At 40.2% G+C, this 20191-nt stretch overlaps 3 protein-coding genes across 3 annotated transcripts in view; 1 reads left to right on the plus strand and 2 right to left on the minus strand.

The window, feature by feature from the left end:
- The window catches only part of LOC308125778 (A-type potassium channel modulatory protein DPP6-like), a gene marked incomplete at both ends in the record, with an annotated part of 217073 nt that extends 210511 nt beyond the window's left edge, over positions 1-6562 (plus strand). Inside the window, 9 exons of the mRNA XM_080489766.1 lie at positions 487-594; positions 1461-1530; positions 1957-2151; positions 3136-3190; positions 3297-3396; positions 5300-5358; positions 5455-5527; positions 5605-5678; positions 6413-6562. Coding sequence (XP_080345892.1) covers positions 487-594; positions 1461-1530; positions 1957-2151; positions 3136-3190; positions 3297-3396; positions 5300-5358; positions 5455-5527; positions 5605-5678; positions 6413-6562 — 884 coding nt within the window. The remainder of the gene's footprint in view (positions 1-486; positions 595-1460; positions 1531-1956; positions 2152-3135; positions 3191-3296; positions 3397-5299; positions 5359-5454; positions 5528-5604; positions 5679-6412) is intronic.
- Positions 6563-8745: 2183 nt separating this feature from the next.
- LOC308125893 (gamma-glutamyl hydrolase-like) lies at positions 8746-14139 on the minus strand (the record flags this gene model as incomplete). Its single annotated transcript, XM_080489933.1, has 9 exons — positions 8746-9659; positions 9864-9998; positions 10089-10179; positions 10254-10360; positions 11201-11339; positions 11414-11504; positions 11619-11669; positions 13864-13972; positions 14040-14139. 9 exons carry the CDS (start codon positions 14137-14139, stop codon positions 9541-9543), a joined length of 942 nt encoding a protein of 313 aa, XP_080346059.1. The 3' UTR covers positions 8746-9540.
- A 1080-nt stretch (positions 14140-15219) lies between these two features.
- On the minus strand, positions 15220-20015 carry LOC308125411 (gamma-glutamyl hydrolase-like). Its single transcript, XM_080489118.1, has 9 exons — positions 19847-20015; positions 19639-19747; positions 18388-18438; positions 17760-17844; positions 17554-17692; positions 16221-16327; positions 15985-16075; positions 15760-15894; positions 15220-15692 (listed from the first exon to the last, which is right to left on the minus strand). Exons 1-9 carry the CDS (start codon positions 19920-19922, stop codon positions 15571-15573), a joined length of 915 nt encoding a protein of 304 aa, XP_080345244.1. The 5' UTR covers positions 19923-20015; the 3' UTR covers positions 15220-15570.
- Positions 20016-20191: the final 176 nt, after the last annotated feature.

A 20191-nucleotide genomic window follows, 5' to 3' on the forward strand; every position in this document is an offset into this window, starting at 1 on the left:
TATTCACTTAGCTAATAACGAATAAAGTCGTTGTTTTTTTTTTTTAAATGAAGTCCTCATATGTGGACAGTCTGTCTTTCATAACAATAAAAATGAATCCTGTCCATTTTTTATTTTATTTTTTTGTGGGTGTGGTTTATATTCAGGTGCGTTCAATAGCGCTCTATACATTTATAGAAATGTCTCTTTTATTTAGATATCACAAGTATTAATAAGACTGATTTAAGAAAATGAATATTAATGCTCTACCAGTTGTCGTCTAATGTTATTTATTGCTGTGTTTTTGTTTGTAAACCCCATTTTGACACTTGCTTTTGCCCATTTGATCACTTTATAGCCCATATTCAACAACATTTTTAATTGAAGCTTGTTATTATCACAAAAACCAAATGGGAGGAGCAGATTTGGACAAAATATGACAAATTGCCCACTGAAATAACAAAACTTCAGAGGTCATTGTAAGTGTAAACTGTAATCTGTGTGCAGGTATCTCAGAAGTCTATAACCTGGAGACCAATGAGAACCTGAGGACGACCCTGGACTCCATGCAGATGCCCATCGTGGAATACACAGAGATCAACACGGAGGACTACAGTACGTCTCACACCGACGAGACTTATCATTAAGACTTTTAAAAAAACAATCAAACATGACCTGCAGAAGGAATACAACCAATATATTTATTAGATTTATTGTAGCTTGATGTGGTCCTCTCATGTATGAAGGTCCATTCTAGTCGTACAAGCCACAAAAGTACTTTTAGCGTCTATAGTGAGTGGCTGCATGAAATGAGTGATAATTTTCTGATTTGCAGTTTTTGAACTGGCATGTTAACTTATTTTCAGTTTAAATTTTTGGGCCACAAATATTATCAGCACTGGACTCCTCATGTCATGATATAGAGATGTAACATAAAATTAAACAGAAGAGCTTCAGCTCTAGTATATTATAGGAAAATACATGTCCAAAACAATGAAATGAATCACCGTACATTAAATCCATGCAGCGTAGTGCCACATTCAGATCCTCCCTTTATACACACACCCTGCCCCTTTATACACACAAACTACAACCAATGAAAGCAGAAACCCAAACATTCTGAGACACTTGTTTTGGGGTAGATGTTTAAAAGTAGTGTTGGTTTCAGAGTGCAGAGCTCTGTGGGAAGGTGAAAATGAGTATCCACTACCAGAGGGAATGGTTATTTCCCCACATGATGTCATCAAGGGAAAATATCAGATTTTCCTGGGCGAGCACATATTCGCTAAGAAATTGAGCGAGCAAGTGAGGGAGATGACAGACATTCTTCACTTCCGGGGCCTCATACACAGACTACAGGGACACAGATTACTGTTGGAATACCATTAGAAAGTGAACTTTGCTTCAAATGGGACCTTGAAGACGTTTATTGAAAGGGACTAAAATGCTGAGTAACCATTTCTGTTGTTTGGATCCTCCAGCCTTGACACTGCAGATCATGAAACCCGCCGGGTTCCTGGAGTCGTCTCACTACCCGCTGCTACTGCTTGTGTACGTATCACCCACACACACACACACACACACACACACACACACACACACACACACGCACACACGCACACAGTGCTGACTCACGTCTGACTGAAGTGAAGTGAGGCCGTGTCTGCACTCATCAATGGGAAACTCCACGGGCGGAGTATTAATCAGGCATCTTCATCTCAGTCGAAGGCGCTCAGCTTCGTCTCCTCCACCAGCTGGTTGGTAATTACAGCGGGACCAGGAGAAGTTAACCTCGTCTCCACCCCGCACTCTCATTTACATCCCTTTCCTCGGGGCCTCAGACTGTTTCTGCTCATCTTATCCAGCTCTTTTCCTGCCTGCACATCACAGTTGTGTGACTCATTTCCCGGCTTAAAACCCAGAGATTTCATCAGTTTCCACTGTTCTGGTGGCGTTGTGGTGGTTTTTCTCGTACAGCGACGGGACCCCCGGTGGCCAGACGGTGTCGGAGCGGTTCCGCCTGGACTGGGCCTCGGCTCTGGTGAGCAGCTTCGGGGCCATCGTAGTGCGATGTGACGGGCGGGGCAGCGGCTTCCAGGGAACCAACCTGCTGCATCGCATCCAGAAGAAAGTGGGCGTGTTCGAAGAGCAGGACCAGAGGGACGCGCTCAAGTAGGACCAAGTTTCACTTCGCGTGAATTCACAGAAATGTGTTGAGATCAGCTGATAAGCTACTTGTATGGTTTTCTGAGGAAGTGACATCATTCCACATTATGAGTTGTTGTATTTTACAAGCTGATCTCATTTGTTGTTATTTGAAAATAGATCATCACAGTGATGATCTATTTTCCTTTATTTAAATTATTTCTAATTACAAATTTCCATTCACCAGTAGCCCCAAACACATAGTGCTCACACTGAGCAGCCAGATCATTATGACCACTGACAGGTTAAGTGAAAAATTCAACCTGTACCTGTTTGAGAACAAAATCTTCATTCAATACCTCTAAGTAACAGGAAAGTCTTGTAAAGGTCTTATAAAGACACCACCTCTCAACTTCCATGACTCAAAGGATCTGATGGTGACATCTCAATGCCTCATCACAGCTTCACATGTCCGAGAAGGATAAACTTTAGCACAGGGGCGTCCCACAAGAGACTCCAATCTGGCTCGTTATTATCAAACTCGCCTCAAAGCCATTCTGTCCCAGTGAGTTTGCAAAAACATACATAATGCAACAGCTGTAGGTTTTTTTTGGACTTTTACTGTATTTTGCACCAGAAGGTTTCATTAAAATTGGCTTTATGTTGAGCTTGTCGTCATTTTTGATACTAATCATTCGGGTTTTTTGCTAAAATATAATGAAAATAATAAAAATATTTACATCATGTATACTCTATGATGCAAAAAAGAAAACCTTTTAAATTTACAAGTTATATCACTATTTTACCGGCCCAATCAAGATTAGATTGGGAACTAAAATGTTTTGGACACCCCAGATTTAGCAGATCAGAGCTACTGTGGCTGCAAAAATGCACAATAACAGCCGGGTGGTACCAATACTCTGACTGATCGGTGCATTTAAAACACTTAATATTGCAAGTGGACAAAAGCTACTGCCCCTTCTTACCAGAACGGATGTTTATCTCTGACAGTTTCATGCTGAAAGAGCCGTACGTGGACAAAACCAGAGTGGGAGCGTTCGGGGAGGTAAGAATACTTCACCTGAAATCCTCCCGCAGGCTTCCGGCTGTGTGACCTGACAAGCAAACATGTGGCAGTCTGCTGTGTAATGAGACACATTTGCGTTCCTCAGGTGTACGGAGGCTATGTGACCAGCCTGCTGGTGAGCGGCGAGGAGTCCCCGGTGAAATGCGGCGCCGTCCTCTCGCCCATCACCGACTTCGAACTGTACGGTAAGACGTGTTGCGTCCTGCTCCACATGCGCAGGATCCCTGCATTCTGACTTAAGGCTGCCAGACAGCATTTCAAAAGGAGAGAAAGAAAGATTGCAAATCAGATACCTTTGCCCTGCTGCTGGAAGTTCATTCAGTGGCAGCATTATACATGTATGTGAGGGGAAAAAAGGACCCAATCATAACCGTTATAACCACCTCATCTTCACCTCGGAGTAAAACGTGTGAAATGTAGAGTTGTTGTGCGTCGGGAGGCGAACGAGGGACGCCACTGTTGTAGCTGCGGGCGCATCTAGTCAGGGAAACTGCAAATTAAGGAGGAGCCGGGCGCCGCGGTGTGACTGATTTCCCATCTATTTGATTTCCCCCGCTTTGCCGGAGGGGGTGGGAGACATGCCGTGACACCATGTTCGTTCGGAATTGCAAATGAAGCCGGGCTGCAACGGCTTAGACAACTGCGGAGTATGTAGATGAGTCTGAACGTGTGTGAGCACAGAGACGACAAACACAGCTCGAAAAGTGAGGACGTTTGTGTTCACAAGGTTATTTCTTTAAGGTTCAGGTTACTGCATGTTGAAAAGCCTCTCTTTAAATGCTGTCAGCATTTGTGGGATGAGCAGCTGTTGACATTATAACAAATGTCCTTTTCTTTGTATTGTTTTTGTTATTATTCTGGATTCCTAATTAATTTCTATAATATTTTTATCGCCACGTTTTCGGGATAATAATTCACACTTTTATCATGCGACTTTGGCCTCTGTAGACTACCATTGCTCTTACTGTCCATCTACCCAAGCATGTGCAGATTAACTGTGTATGCCCAGAAGCAGCATTTTGAAAAGTTGCACTTTCCTCCATTTACACAGAGACGGAAATGCAGCGTCTTTGAGAAGTTTCAGTGGCTCCGAGCACTGCTGTTGTGTCAACGGAGACCCCAAATGCAAGAAAAGTTTTCCCTTTTCATTTGAAAACGTCACGTAAATGGGCCGTATATTATAAAATATACCAATAAAGACCTCCCAATGTGAAATTGGTGTTTGTCGTTGAAAAGTGGTGGTAAGGCCTCCAAATTGTGAAAATTGTGAAAATGGAGTTTGTCAATGAAAAACAGAAGAAAGGCGAGAGTAAGACCACCCAATAGTGAACATTGTGAAAATGATGGATGTCAATGAAAAATGGAGGTAAGGCAGGATCACTATTGCAACAACACACCGTCAGTAGGGTCAAACTAATCTGTCTCAAGACGGTCTAATCCCAGCAGTAAGACCTCTAAATTGTTAAAATTCTACAAATGACATATGCCAATTAAAAATGGCGGTAAGGGTCAAGGTAAGACCTCCAAATTGTAAAAAATGTGAAAATGGATTTTGTCATTGAAAAACGGAGGTAAGACATCCAAACCATTAAAATTAAACAAATGGCGGTAAGGCTTTGGTAAAACTAGTTATGGTCAATTGAAGCTTTATGAACTACTCTTTATTTTCAAACGCCACTAGAGGGCGCTGTCTGTTCAACAAATGATATAAGGGTACTTCATTGACTCTATCTTTAAATAGTACCATCTTGTGGACTAAGAAAAATGCGTCACGAGGCTTCATGAGGTTTCATGAGGCTTCATTTGGCCACCACTTGGTAAAACCACCGAATTGTGAAAGGCTACAGTAAGACCTCTAAATTGTGAAAATTTAAAAAAAAATTATGTTTGTCATTAAAAAATGAAAGTAAGGCTAGAAGAAGACTTCCAAACCATTTAAATTGTGACAAACTGAGGTAAGACCTCACAATAGTGAAAACTGTGGGAATTAGTTTTGCCTATGAAGAATCATAAGACCTGATGCTTGTAACATCACAGAAGATATGATGGGATTGAAAGTCATGTCAAATAATCATGTTCTCTTTGCAGCTTCGGCTTTTTCTGAGCGATATCTGGGACTCCCGAAACCAGATCCAAGAGCTTACACAGTACGTGGAGGGTTTCAATTCTTTTGAACTTTTTTTTTTCCCCATATTCATTACAGGCTTATCTTGATAGTTTCATATCGCACATTTCTTTTTCAGATGGCAAATCTCGCACACCGGGCGTCTCAGTTCATGGATAAGAAGTTTCTTATCATCCATCCAACAGCAGACGGTAGGTGAAGAGTTGAATATCCAAATAAGGATGTAAAACAGTCATCTGACTTTATTTTCTTAACTCCATCTCTCCAGAGAAAGTCCACTTCCAACACACGGCGAAGTTCATCGCCCAGCTCATCAGTGAAAAGGCCAACTACACCTTACAGGTATCTGCTTCCACTGCTGCTCCTCTTCGGTTCACTTCCTCTTCCAGCCTCGGGGAGCTCCGAGGTCCCGGTGGTGGTCCCACAGCAGGCCGAGGATTACTCCCTCACAATGCCTTCTCTCCATATAAAGAGATAATGAGACCTCCTTTGGCACCCTGCAATGACACCAGGACTAATCCTTTTTACAATACAGTAGAGAGCTCATCACTGACCCAGAGGGATCATGGAATCATCCTAACTCAGAGTTTCTAAAGTTAAGATTCCTTTACTTACACTAATTTGAGCCACTATCCCATTCAACCCTTCATATGGCTTTTATTTTTTTACAATTGTGACTTTTAATGGAGGTTTCAACGCATACAAAAAAAAAACCCACTCAAACAGAAAATATCACCTCGCAAAAATATACCACTAAAACACACTGAAAGACCACAACACGCACGTAAAGACCACTAAAACAATCTTAATGAAGGTACCGTACAGTAAAATATCAATAACTTCCACAGATCCATCAGAACGTCAGTACCAGGAGTTTTAAATTCATCAAGTTCCAGTATTTTCCGTGATTTTTTTGAATAAGGTTCCAAACAGAGGGAGCAGAATACATGAATCTTTCCCAAACTCAGTCCATGTTCTGGGAATTTCTTTGTAAGAAATGTCAGACTTTGTGCAGTCGGTCCTGCATTGAGAATTGTAAAAGCTGTTCCTGACTCTCGCTCCTGTTCCCGCCTCAGATCTACCCGGACGAAGGCCACTTCATCCACAGCGACGCCACACGGCAGCACCTCAGCCAGTCCCTGGTCAACTTCTTCGAGGAGTGCTTCAGGCTACCGGAGCGAGTGTTCGAGGAAGCTCTGGTGGAGGAGATTGAAGACGAGGGTTAGCTCGACCTCTAGTTCCAAACACCCCACCCCCCCCACCCCACCTCTCCTTCATTCTTTACAGTCCACAATATGCAACTCTCATCCGCCCTGGATCCACTCAGAGTCCACATACTGAACCCGAGACTGTCTTTCGAGCAGACGACGCTCCCCTCCACATCCATCACCCCCCCCCCCTTTCCTTGCCGTCTGTCCTGAGTTCAACACCCCCACCCCACCCCACTCGGAGCCAACCGAGACTGATGCCCTGAAATGAAGTTCCAGACATACTGACAGGAAGCAGTCTCCTCCACAGAGGGACGGACCAGCTCCTCAGAAGCATCGTCTCTCACACAAGACTTTGCAGCTGTGAGGAGAAGGAACACCTTATAGCACATAACTGGTGGGCTTGTATTATAACGAGGAATCAGACCCCTGGAGAAGAACGCTGAGCGGCAGTGTTTGTACATAAAAAAAAAAGGGGGGGATAAAAGGCTGTCTGGAAAAGTCCGGATACAGGAAATGTTCCTATTTTTAAAAGTTGTGAAGAACTTTTCATGGTGGACTGTGGTTGTGTCCATTGTTCTTACAGTATGTAAAATAGCACACAAACACCCACTTAGCTACTCCAGATTACTTTAGATTTTCGGTTTTAAGGATTTTCCAGCGACGCAGACAGGATTTCTCATCGACACAACGCCCACGTTTATCATCAAAGAACAGAAACTTGTTTTAGTCACTGTGCCTTACTTTGTCAGAAATCATCCTGCTGTTGAAAAGCATTTATTGACGACAATAGTTTGACCTTTTTGAGAAGTACGCTTATTCGTATTCATGCAGAGAGTTAGGATTGAGAAGATCGATTTGACTTTAATTCACAATATTGGATCTTATTGTTGACATTTGCAAACTAAAGACTTTCCTGTTTGTGTGTCTGCCCTCCTTGTGACGGTGAACAAAAACCTATTTCTCAATGTGAGGATAAGAATCAGCGGGCCTGGCGTTGAACTCGCTCGCCGGTTTGAGTAGTTTTGACACATTTAGTACATAAATTGATGAATTCTGAGTGGCTTCAATCGTTCCATATAACTCTCTGCAAAGACGTACGCGTATCTCTCCAAACCCAACGTCTGAATTTAATGTCATGAAGTTAGTTGTTTTAAACGGGTCACGTTGATCATGAAGGAATTTCAACTGAAAGGTCACGAAACTGAAATGTACAGAAAGCGCATGCATCAACAAGTCCGAACCCGGTAAAGACGTATTCAATAGTTGTTACTGAACATTGTGATTTCCAACTTTAATCAGTGGGTACCATTGTAAAAAAACAAACAAAAAAAAACTGAACATACAAAGCCATTAGATTTTTAATGAATATGCATTTGTATATAATGGGAAACGTCATGTTATCTTACCACCTGAAATGATGAATTCTTGAGGCACATATTAATTTAAGATCCCTTTTTTTTTTTTTTTTTTTAAGTTATTTGACTTGAATGGCCATTTGTGTGAGGCCTGTCGTGCATGTTCTGGTCATCCGCAGCACTATCCCTGATAGCCGAGCTCCACATGGTCATTATTTGACATCTTGAATGTTCCTTACTGGATTGCATAAACGACATTTCCAGTAGTATTGTGATTGAGATCCCAGTCTCGTCAGCTTGATGTGTAAATGTTATTCAGATATCATTTTATTCTAAAGAGAAGAAGAGAAGAAAAAAAAAAACCTGCAGTACTACCTGAGTGTTATTTGTGCATAAAGCATTTTGGAAGTTACATTTGACTTTTCATTTCAGTTCTCCTGTTGCTGTCTTGGGAGTCGAGTTGAAAGTGGACTTTATAAAAAAAAAAAACTTTGGCTGAAGACTTTTTTCCAAGATGCTCAACTTTGTTACGCAAAGCTTAAAGGAAGACTGATGGCAGAACTGTGGCATGAAGGTAAATGTTAGAATAAAAAAAATAGATATTTTATCAGCTGTGAATGATTCTTTGTGAATTTCTATGGAGTTTTTTGGGGGGGTTAAAACAAGAAGAAATTTACAATCTGTTTTTACTTTCTTTTTAAATGGGGCCTTAGTAAGAGAGTTCTTCAGTCATGAACCAAATGACCATATTTAGTAACTTCCTTTTTGCGGTCACATAATGTCAGGTCCAACCTCTGGACATTTATTAAATCTGCAAGAAAGAACACACACCGAAGTCAAGTTCCGGTCTTACTCGCGAGGAGAACGGACAGAGAGTGTTTCAGTTACAATCTCCAACCCGCTCTGAAAACCCTCTGCGTCTCCTCTCTTTTTATTATCTCCTTCCGAGGTCACAGTGGAGAAACATAAGTCACACAGTACTTCTGCAATTCATGAGAAAGACAGTTGGTACAGTGAATGTGATAACTTTACGTAGAATTATTCCAACACATAATACCGAACAGATAACTGCATCATTATTGTTGCTTATGAATGATTTTTTAAATTTAAAGAAACATGATGATGCATGACGGCTCCGCTTTAAACGTACCAACAACACTTTTTTTACCCATTTGACACCATCAACTTTGTTACGCAAAGCTTAAAGGAAGACTGATGGCAGAACTGTGGCATGAAGGTAAATGTTAGAATAAAAAAAATAGATATTTTATCAGCTGTGAATGATTCTTTGTGAATTGTTATGGAGTTTTTTTGGGGGTTAAAACAAGGAGAAATTTACAATCTGTTTTTACTTTCTTTTTAAATGGGGGGCCTTAGTAAGAGAGTTCTTCAGTCATGAACCAAATGACCATATTTAGTAACTTCCTTTTTGCAGTCACATAATACCGAACAGACAACTGCATCATTATTGTTGCTTATGAATGATTATTTAAATTTAAAGAAACATGATGATGCATGACGGCTCTGCTTTAAACGTACCAACAACACTTTTTTTATCCATTTGACACCATCATGGATCAATTTCAACTCATTTGTACATTAAAGTTTGTTGAAAATAAGATAGAAGATTCATTCAATTCAGTCAAAATAGTAGATTTGCTCAAATATGCTGGTATTAGTGGAAACCGGAGTGTAGTTATAGATCAGCTGGCTTGTTTCGTCCTCCTGAGATGCAAATTTGTGGACGTTTCTCCTGGCTGTGGAGACAAAACAAGAGACACATTTACTGAGTTTTCACAGGTAGAGACTAAAGTCCCGTTTCCAAGGCAACGTTTTCAAGTGGTTCCGTTTACACGACGAGAGTCGAGGACAGTTGCTGTGGAAACAAAACTTTCCTGAAGCAAAACTGATTTGTGTTCCACTGAAATGTGTAAACCGAGCCTGAACGATGAAGCCCCTACCTTCGTTGACGAAGAATTGGGCCATGTAGAAGGTCATCCTGACTGCTGAGGGAGAATGTGGGTAATAACTCTTCCTCCACTCGAAGGGGTTTTTCTCTGGATGCCACTGGGTCCCGTAAATTGGATAATCGTAGGCTGCAGAGAGAAACGGGAGGAGACGCTCACCGGACATGAAAACCTTCCACTTTCTGTCTTATTCTGCTGGAAACTCGACTCGGATTATACCTTCAACTGTCGATACAAACTCTGTTCGTCCGTCAGTGTTTGTCGAGAGAACTTTGAAAAACCTCTTCAGTTTATCGTTTGAATCATAAGTCTGAAGGAAACCAACGTGTTAGTTTGAAGTTTAAACCAGTGCCTTGGTAAAGTCGATGAGAATCGACAACGTACCGACATCGTCACGCTCCATTTGTGAGAGTTTTCCGTGATTGGCTCAGAAGATAAAGCCTCCATCAGTTTATCTGGAAATTCTTTAAACAGCCGGCTGCCGTTGAGTTCTGGAAAAGGAATCGTGTTCAAAAGGAACCATAAGAAAATGGAATCTAACCAGTCGGAAACTTAATGCGACACGACCAATGATACAAATGAGACCGAATGTGTCATGTGCTTGTCTGGATAAAGGGATTTCTAAAGTTTTACAAAAATCTAGGATATTATCACGACTGTGGGATTCTCATAGTAGCTGGAGGCTTTTAAATTGAAATAGTTCTCTCTTTTTTTTTAATAGCCTACAATTGTTTTTTGCACTGAATTTTATTTCAAATTAAAAATGTGTCTCTTTTACAATTTCAGTTTTGAACTATTTAGATATTACTTAATGATTTTGTACAATAAAAAATTTTTTTTTTCAAAATAAATTAATATAAAGTCACAGTCCTCCATTCATTTTAATGTCCTTTTTTTTTTTTACTTTTCCTTTGTTTTTTTTCCTTTGTTTTTTCCCACCTTGAATCAATTTGCAAAATAAAAAACACAAATAATAAAAATTAATACAAAAATGTATCAATATAATAATATTAGTGTATTATTTTTACTTGCATAGTGGATATTCATTAATATTTTGCATGCAAAGTATAGACAAATTATTATTTGTATGTATTTATAGTTACTAAATTATGTTTATTAAAATTCAGTAAAGAAATAGAAATACAGATCTGAATAGATGATTTATTGGATTATATTGTATATAACACAGTTGAGACAAAAAAATCTAAAATTGTGTGTTAGTTGAAGAAATGTTGCCTAATTTGAGTAAAATGAGTCTAAACAACATTAAATTAGCTCAATTAAACTTTGATTTCTCCAGTTTGCAGTACAGTGGGAAGACAAAGCCATACCATCGGTGAAGTTCAGCGGCAGCGCGACTCCACTGGTGTTGGTACGAGACAAAATCTGCTCTCCACTGATCAAATACAGAATCTCTTCAAACCCCAGACAGGTCCCCCACACCGGGAAATAATTGTCTTTTTTGTTTGCCTGAAATGTGACACACTTTATTCAGCCTCATGCAACAGCAACATTCACTCAACCTGGTCCAGAACTTTTCACACTTTGACCTCGATTGCCGCCTCCAAGAAGAATTGAGCCGCTCTTTGGTAGCCGGACGAATAGATGCTGGCAGCGCCGCCCGGGAAGAGAACCCTGGAACCAGAAACAGAGCGCAGAGTCGGAAAAATAAAGACTAATGTCTGAGGGAAGGGCATGGAGGCAACGCTTTTGACGCACGATCAGTTTTATTGAACCTGGGTGGTTTACCCGTTGATTGAGCTGAACAGAGTCTTATGTTCCTCTGCTGACTGGTTGATCCTGGAAGAATCACAAAGAGAAGGGAAAAGGTTTAACTCAAACCTCACACACAGATTTATACAGACAAATAATCCAGGAACCCGTCATCCTTTCCTAACTTTTCTGAAACAGGACCGCATGGCGATGAGGTGGTTTGTGTTGGAATATTTCTAGTTTAAGTCCAGTTCTGTGTGGTGTTCTCTTATTGGCCAATAATGTAATGGGAGACTTTTTCACTGAATATATTGGCGTCAGTGTTGTAGAGGATATGCGGGGCAAAATATCATACATTATCATATCGTACCTGTCATAACCAAAAGACCAAATCTACCGTTGCATGATAGTCACTCACTATACTAACTAAGGTATGTTTGAAAAATGACAAATGGTGGTTGACGAGAAGAAGAGGCAAGAAGGAAGCTATTCAACTGAAGTCTGAATCCCAAAGCTCCAGACGGGGTTAACCTTGCTCTCCACTTCCTGTTTGGCATGTTTGAGTCCCGTTTGCTTTTAACAAGATTATTCCGGCCAGATTACCGAACGAACTCCACCAGATGAACTTTTGCAAAGTTTATCGCATTTGTTTAACGTCATTAAAAGATTCAGAGTTCAAACAAATCAGTTTACACAGGAGAGGAGCTCCAACATAAACAGTGCGTGGCCGTGAGGCGTCGACTCTGTGGAGACGTTACCAAACAGACCTCAAGCATTAATTCCAACAGTGTGGCGTCTTTTACCATTTCGTTTAAATGTATTAGATGGCTTGCACTGCAATTCTATCAGTGGAACTCCTGGTTTGATAAACTTGATGACTTTATTTTGATTAGAAAGCCTGAGGCTCTGTCAGCTGACTCCATGACTATTACTGATTCAAAATGACTGGATAAAAATAACTTCTAAACTCCTGAGTTATTTAGTCAAATGAAGCCTCTGTCGTACAGAAAATTAAAACAAAAGCTTTTTTTTCCCCCCAAGTCTAACTTAATATAAAGTATGATTTAATTTTCTGTTCTTCAGTTTTAGACAAAAGTTGTTTTGGTTTTTTTTTACTAGGGAAAACTTTTTAAAAGACGAGTTCTAACTATGAGTACTGACTTTAAGCTACTTGTCGATACCGAGTACCGCTACAAGCTTAATTTAGACTTCATATGCAAATGATGTGTAAAGGCTACGCGTTGTCCGGACAACCGTACAGACCCTCGATGCTGGTATCGGTATCTGGCATTGGTATCGTTGTTTTTTCTGTTGTTTCACTGCAATTATATTGAGAGAGAAAAAGAAAATCTGCGACTCAGAGACATTCAGTTAATAAACACAACTATCGTCACTGAAGTTTCATTTCAGTTCATCTGAAAAACCGTATTCCAATGCTGCTTCCAACATCTATTTATCTGAGAATCTATTATCTCAGACTATTTGTTGTCGCTCGTGGCAAAGAGGCCACCACCTAACCCCGACCCCGACCATCGTTCTACTGGTGTCCAGAGATAAGGAGCTACTATAGTGGCCGTGGATGGTGGGGGGGCGGTGCTTAGATAAAGCAAAGCAAGGCACTTTCAACTGACATTCCTACATCCTGTTTTAGTGTTTCTAGGTGGCGCTAGAGAGCACATTATGGTTCATTTTTCCATTTTCTTAAATTTTTCGCCAGTCTTGATGAGCGTGGCAAATTTGGTGAACATTTGAGCTCGGAGAGGGGTCAAGAGTCAAAAAACGAAGAAGAAAATAGAAGATTAATACGAGCCATACCTGAGCCATACTACAGGGTCATGGCCTCCTTTCGGGCTCGGTCCCGAATTAAGACTGAACGCAAAGACTCAGTAATAGAAGATTACAAAGTAACTAGTAACAGTGAAAGTTGACGGCCTCCAGGAGAACCTGAGTGATACAAACGGTAAAGACGGGGATAAAAAAGAAACTGGGCAAATAGAAAGATAAAGTATTTATGTCTCTGTGTTTTTGTTCAATCAGGTGTTTTCCATCTTCCGGGGTTCCCCTCTGCACCACTGTGCTCTCTGCATGTTTGGTTTGGCTCAAGCTTTGCACTGGATGACCTCCGTGGGGGGTCAATGACCCGGCTGCACCCTCACCAGGGTTTCTGCAGCTCGTACTGAACACTAGTTTTTCTATATATACTCACGCCTGCAGTGAGAAAAGGATTCCTCCACACGAGCGTCAGCTTTGGGATTTCCTGGTAATCTTAGCAACCACTCACTTGACGGGCACGACCCGGGCTCCTGCCGACTCCAGGTACTTCACGTAGGAAGCGGCGATGTAGGAGTTTCTGCCGGGACCGGGTGTGGAAACCTCCTGAGCGAGGACGCCTTCACACAGAGAAGCTTCAGGTCCGACCCGTCACAAACACAGGGAGAAAAGTGTTGATCAACTCACCTATAATGGGTCTGTTGTTTGTCTCTGTGGATGAAGACAACGGTAGAAGCAAAAAACAGACGCACAGCGGGAACGTTTGTCTCCCGAGAAGCTCAAACATGGTGGGTTTTATCTGCTCTGCAGCAGGTCACGGAGAATCTAACCAGCTTGTCTCCTACAGAATGAATACATCCTTTGACTGGAAGTGACATCAACCTTCAGCTATCCCCTCCCGCCTGTTATACAAAGAACACGTTGTCATACTCTGCCGTTTCCTCATAAGAAATAAAAAAGGTACATTTTGTAAGACTTTAAGGAAAAAAATAGACCTTTTTGTCGTTGAAAATTTAAATGCAATTGAAGGAACATAAACATTTCAGGTGTCTCTCACGTATTAACGGACTGAAGCAGGGGTTTTCAAACAAAGGTCCCACGGGTCAAAACCGGCCCGCAAGAGGCTCCAATCTGGCCCAGGAAACAATCAAGAGAATTCTCTAAATTTCAAAGATTTATTTACCAAATTTCTTAAGATTAACGGACACAATGAAACACTGAGACCTGAGCCGAGGTATCGGTGACTACCGTCAGCTTCAGAGCCGTGTTGTCTGGGTGAGTTTGTAAAAAGATGAACAATCCAAATGTTTTTTTAGACAGTTCACTGTATATCATTAAAAGTGGCTTTATGTTGAGATTAGAGTCATTTTTTGATGGTTTTGTGAAAATATATACATTTCATCATGTATACTTTAGACAAACTTTAAAGTTTGAATTTAAAGGTTATTATTGTAGTAGTTTACTGCTCCTGCCCACTGAAGATGAAATTGAGCCGTACGTCGCCCCTGAACTCGAATGTGTTCTAATTTAGCATTTAGCATTAGCACCATTCATCCAGTCACCACAGGTGTCCCTCAGGGTTCCGTCTTCGGGCCCCTCCTGTTCATTACTTATCTACCCCATTAGTAATGAGAAATTAAAACTTTAAAGGTTATTATGACACTATTTTACTGACGCTGTATGTGGATCCTAAACTAAAACGCCTTTAACACTCCTGAATGTTAGTTAACTTTATAGTGTTTATTCACTCCAGTGGTTGTTGCAGTCACTAATGATCAACCCTAAACTCCACCCCCTCTCTTCAGCACACACACACACACACACACACACACACACACACACACACACACACAGGAGCCCAGTCACTATAGTTTTAAACGTTTTACTGATTGTCAGTTACAGAGAAATAAAGTTCAGTGTTCCATTGTAAATTTTCAGGTTTGTCACCACCTCAAGATAAATAATTAGAAGTAACATACAGGCATTATTAAAAAATGTTTCATGAGATCATCGTTCCCATATGAGATGGTGTTTATAGCAGAAAAAGGCAACTCTCTTTAATCTTGATTTATTTATTTTTATTACTAAAATCAGTGCAATTTCCAGAACTTGATCACTTCCTGGCTAAAGAGATAAAAAAGCAGCATAAACCAAGTAAAACAATCAAATATCCTCATCAAAGCAGCCAACCATTCACAGATTCATTAAAAAACTAAAATCACTCAAAATAATAGATTTGCTCAAACATGTTGGGAGTGTCTGCATAAACGGGACTGGAGTTATAGATCAGCGCGTTCCTTTCCTCGTCCTCGGATGCGAATTTATGGAAGTTTTTCCTGGCTGTGGAGACAAAAGAGACACACTTACTGAGCATTCACAGGCAGAGGCGAGAAGATGAAGTCCCTACCTTCGTTGACGAAGAATTGGGCCATGTAGAAGGTCATCCTGACTGCTGAGGGAGAATGTGGGTAATAACTCTTCCTCCACTCTAAGGGGTTTTTCTCTGGATGCCACTGGGTCCCGTAAATTGGATAATCGTAGGCTGCAGAGAGAAACGGGAGGAGACGCTCACCGGACATGAAAACCTTCCACTTTCTGTCTTATTCTGCTGGAAACTCGACTCGGATTATACCTTCAACTGTCGATACAAACTCTGTTCGTCCGTCAGTGTTTGTCGAGAGAACTTTGTAAAACTTTCTAAGTTCATCATTTGAAATAAAAGTCTGAAAGAAACAAAGCGGCGTGTTAGTTCAAACAGTGGACGGATGGTCTGACAGTGAGACAAGGACTCGGAGCGCTCCGCTTAAACAAAAGGCCTGATGTTCGACGCTCCTGCGGCAGACGGACGACTGAAGTTTGAAAACGTACCGACGTCGCCACGCTCCACATGTGAGAGTTTTCCGTCAGCGGCTCAGAAGATAAAGCCTCCATGAGCTCATCGGGAAATGATTTAAACATTCGGCTCACGTTGGCTTCTGGAAAAAAAGCAAAAAAAAAAAAAGTCATCAGATTTGACCATTAATCTATCGTCTTCTTGTTAACGTGATCCAAATAAATACAACAAACAATAGTACAAATGAGACGAGTGTAAACATGTATAGTTCTTCTGGTGTAGGAGGGAGTGATCTCGATCATACGTGATTAAAAAAAGTATAGATTTTTAACAACAATACAGTTTTATATTTTCTCTATAAGTTTTGATATCATCCTTCATTCCTAATATATACATTTTTTGAAAATAAATTAAATGTTAAATAAACCTGATTTTACTTTTTGTATAATTCTTTTTATATGCAGTTTTGTGCAAAACCTGGAATTGGGGCACTGATGTTAATAGTTAATTTATGTGTTTCTGGGATGTGGACTTGGTGTTTCATAGCTGATCTGTGGAAACTTTTGCTCCTAACTCTTGGAAAACCTTTCTGGAACAATTTCCACTTTCTTTGTGTGGGTCCAGTGCAGCTGAACATATGAAACAGGTTGAAGTAGGATCACTGTGAACTCCTGTAGTTGCAGGGAAAAACATTTCCTTTTACATTTCTAACCTTCATTGTCTGTTCAGACTTCATCTCCTGTCATTTCACAAGATGACCCTTGGATAGTTTTACCCTGTAATCGTTAACATTTTTGCTGAATAATCAGCTCTGGTCACAAGGACTGACTGTCGTGTGCAAGAAAAGTATATTTCCAAGGTATTGTACTGTGACTGAACACACACACACACACACACACACACACACACACACACACACACACACACGCACACACACACACTATTGAATAAAAAAACGTGGCTGGTAAAAATGTAGATTGTGGAGTTTGTCAGCTTCAGTGGATAAAAAAAGTCATTTCCATCCCCAATGCAGACATAAAATGTAGAATATTACTTTATTGTGGTAAGTTTGACGCTATAGCTTCATGAATACTCTGCATGAAAAGACATTTACAAAGACTATTATATTTATATGAAGTTGGCAAAAATTGTGACAAAATAGATCGCGCAATTGGCTAAACACATTTTATATCGTATTCTTACTGACTGAACCATAATGAGTGTATATAGATAAAATTAATTAAGAAGTGATGCTAAGTTGAACAAATCTTGGTTATTTGGGGTAAAATGAGTCTAAACAACATTAAATGAGCTCAATTAAAGGTTGATTTCTACAGTTTGCAGTACATCGTGAAGACAAAGCCATACCATTGGTGAAGTTCAGCGGCAGCGCGACTCCACTGGTGTTGGTACGAGACAAAATCTGCTTTCCACTGGTCAGATACATCATCTGTTCAAACCCCAGACAGGTCCCCCACACCGGGAAATAGTCGCCTCGCTTGTTTGCCTGAAATGTGACACGCTTCATTCAGCTTCCTTCACTCAACCTGGTCCAGAACTGTTCACACTTTTACCTCGATTGCCGCCGCCAAGAAGAATTGAGCCGCTCTTTGGTAGCCGGACGAATAGATGCTGGCAGCGCCGCCCGGGAAGAGAACCCTGGAACCAGAAACATATGGAATATCATCCAAGAAAAGAACGTGGAGGCCAAGACCAGTTTATACAACGTTTTAAGTGAGAACGCATCGTGGTGTTAATGTTCTTTTTTTACATGGTCTCTGAAAAATGTAACTCAATAAATAAATTAAAACTGAATTAGTGGAAATGAGTGTTGATGGTTTTGTTTTTGTGTTTTGGTTTATTCTCTGTACAGAAGTGATTCCATTCATGGGAAGTATATTTTAAAGATTTTTTCTGGTAGAGTAAGTTTAAGTTAATTAGTTAGACTTAGTTATTTTTAAATCAGATATGTTCATTTCTCAGACAAAGAAAACTACATTGAATGTTAAAGTGTGAGTTAAATGTTACAAAGGCATCAGATGAAAACATTTTGAAAACAACTGTAACTGTAATGGCATTGAATAAGTACTCGTGTCTATATACTCTATACTCTTTATCAGCAAGAAGCTAAACGATAGTACTTGTACTTTAAAAAAGTGTTTTTCCTAATTCAGGATAAAGAGACTGGAATTGGTTGTTTACCCATTGATGGAGCTGAACAGAGCCTGGTAATCCTCTGGTGACTGGTTGATCCTGGAAAAGAGAAGGAAGAGCCGGTTTTCCTCAGACGTTAGACACTTTTAAACAGAAAAATAATCCTGGAATCCTTCATAACTTTGGTTTTGTGTGGGAATATTTCCAATTTATGTGCAGATTTAGGGTCTTTCCATTTTGTGGTTGCGTATTCTCCTACAGTCCAAACACATGAGTTTAAATTGTATTTAAAATAGTTTGAGTCCAATTGTGAGTTAACAAGTTCATCTTCAGTTCCTCTGAAAAATCTAAATGAATAAAATAAACAGCACTTGGACGTTTGTTGACGGATTAGACTCGATGCTGCTTCCCCATGGTGGAAAAGTTAATGGATGATTCATTTAAACAAACATTAACATTCTGGTTCCGGGCGTCATGCAAGGGAACAGATTTATACTGAAGCGTGTCCGTCAGTGTTGTTTACAAGGACTCTAAGTTGTAAGGAAAAAGATGATCTGAAAGATAGTGTGGTGATTGTGATTGCACAAATACACACCAACAAATGTGCTCACATCCAATGAGCGCTCATCTTTTATGCAGCTTGGAGTTGGAAAATATGCAATAAAAAGGTGATATGGTCAAAATACTCACTCGCTTAACAATTGTGTAATCAAACGTTAAAAGTCACCGTCTCTATGGTTGATCTAAAATGAATTAAAATCTCCAAAACTGGATGTACACAAGCAATGGTAGAATGGAACACGAAAAATGCTGAAAAACTGTCTGCGGACAAAAAACTTGAATTTGCTATTTGAATTTTTTTTAGCTACGAATTTGACTAATCTATTTTTTGCCCAGCCCGAGCTTCAACATAATTTGAATTACATTATTAAACAGACAATTAAAAAAAAAAAAGATTGGCAGGATTTGAATTTTCTAAAATGCCTCTCTGCTGTAAATGAAGTGGATTAAATGGAGGCAGCAAACAATTAGAAATATTTTTATCTAACTGCTTCTCAAGTAAGGAGATTCTTTTTCCTTATTTATCTTTTTCATATCTACCTCAGACATATTCAATTGTGGCCAAGATGACAAACCTCTAAATTCTTATTTTAAACTAACAGAAGTTGTCTGTATAAGTTAATTATTAGAGCTCGATTATAAGAGTTTTGGCCCACAGACCTTATGTTTGACACTGCTGACACACAGTCACATTTACACCTGGAAGCCAGGTGTATAAATGATTTATTCTTCTCTCACCTGACAGGTACGACCCTGGCTCCCGCTGCCTCCAGGAACTTCACATAGGAAGCAGCGATGTAGGCGGTTCTGTTGGGAATGGGTGCAAAAACGTCCTGGGAGAGGACCGCTTCAGAGGCACAACGCTTCAGTTACAGTGTTATTGAACACAGACGGAGTCTCAGTGAAAGTAACGACTAAAAACTCCGTCCTGCGCGGATAAACTCACCTATAATCGGTCTGTCGTTCCTCTCGGCGGATGAATATAAAGGTAGAACCAGCAAACAAACGAAAAGAGGAAACATTTCTCCTAAAGGAAGAGTGAACTTTAAAGAGTTAGCTTCGTCTGCAGCCGGCTTCAAAGTGTCAGCCACCGGAAGTTGTTCAATATGTAAACATCACCTGAACGGAAATGACGTCACTCACCAGTCTTGCAGCAAACCGAAATTCTAAACAATTTTACGTAACAACTTTGACACACAAATTCATTTATATAAGAGTTTCCTTTATAAGAAAAAGTATATAACTTCATAAACTTCTAGAATAAATATATGTTTATATTAATTTCAATGTT

This window comes from Lipophrys pholis (assembly GCF_963383615.2).
Source record: "Lipophrys pholis genome assembly, chromosome: 20".
NCBI lineage: Eukaryota > Metazoa > Chordata > Actinopteri > Blenniiformes > Blenniidae > Lipophrys > Lipophrys pholis.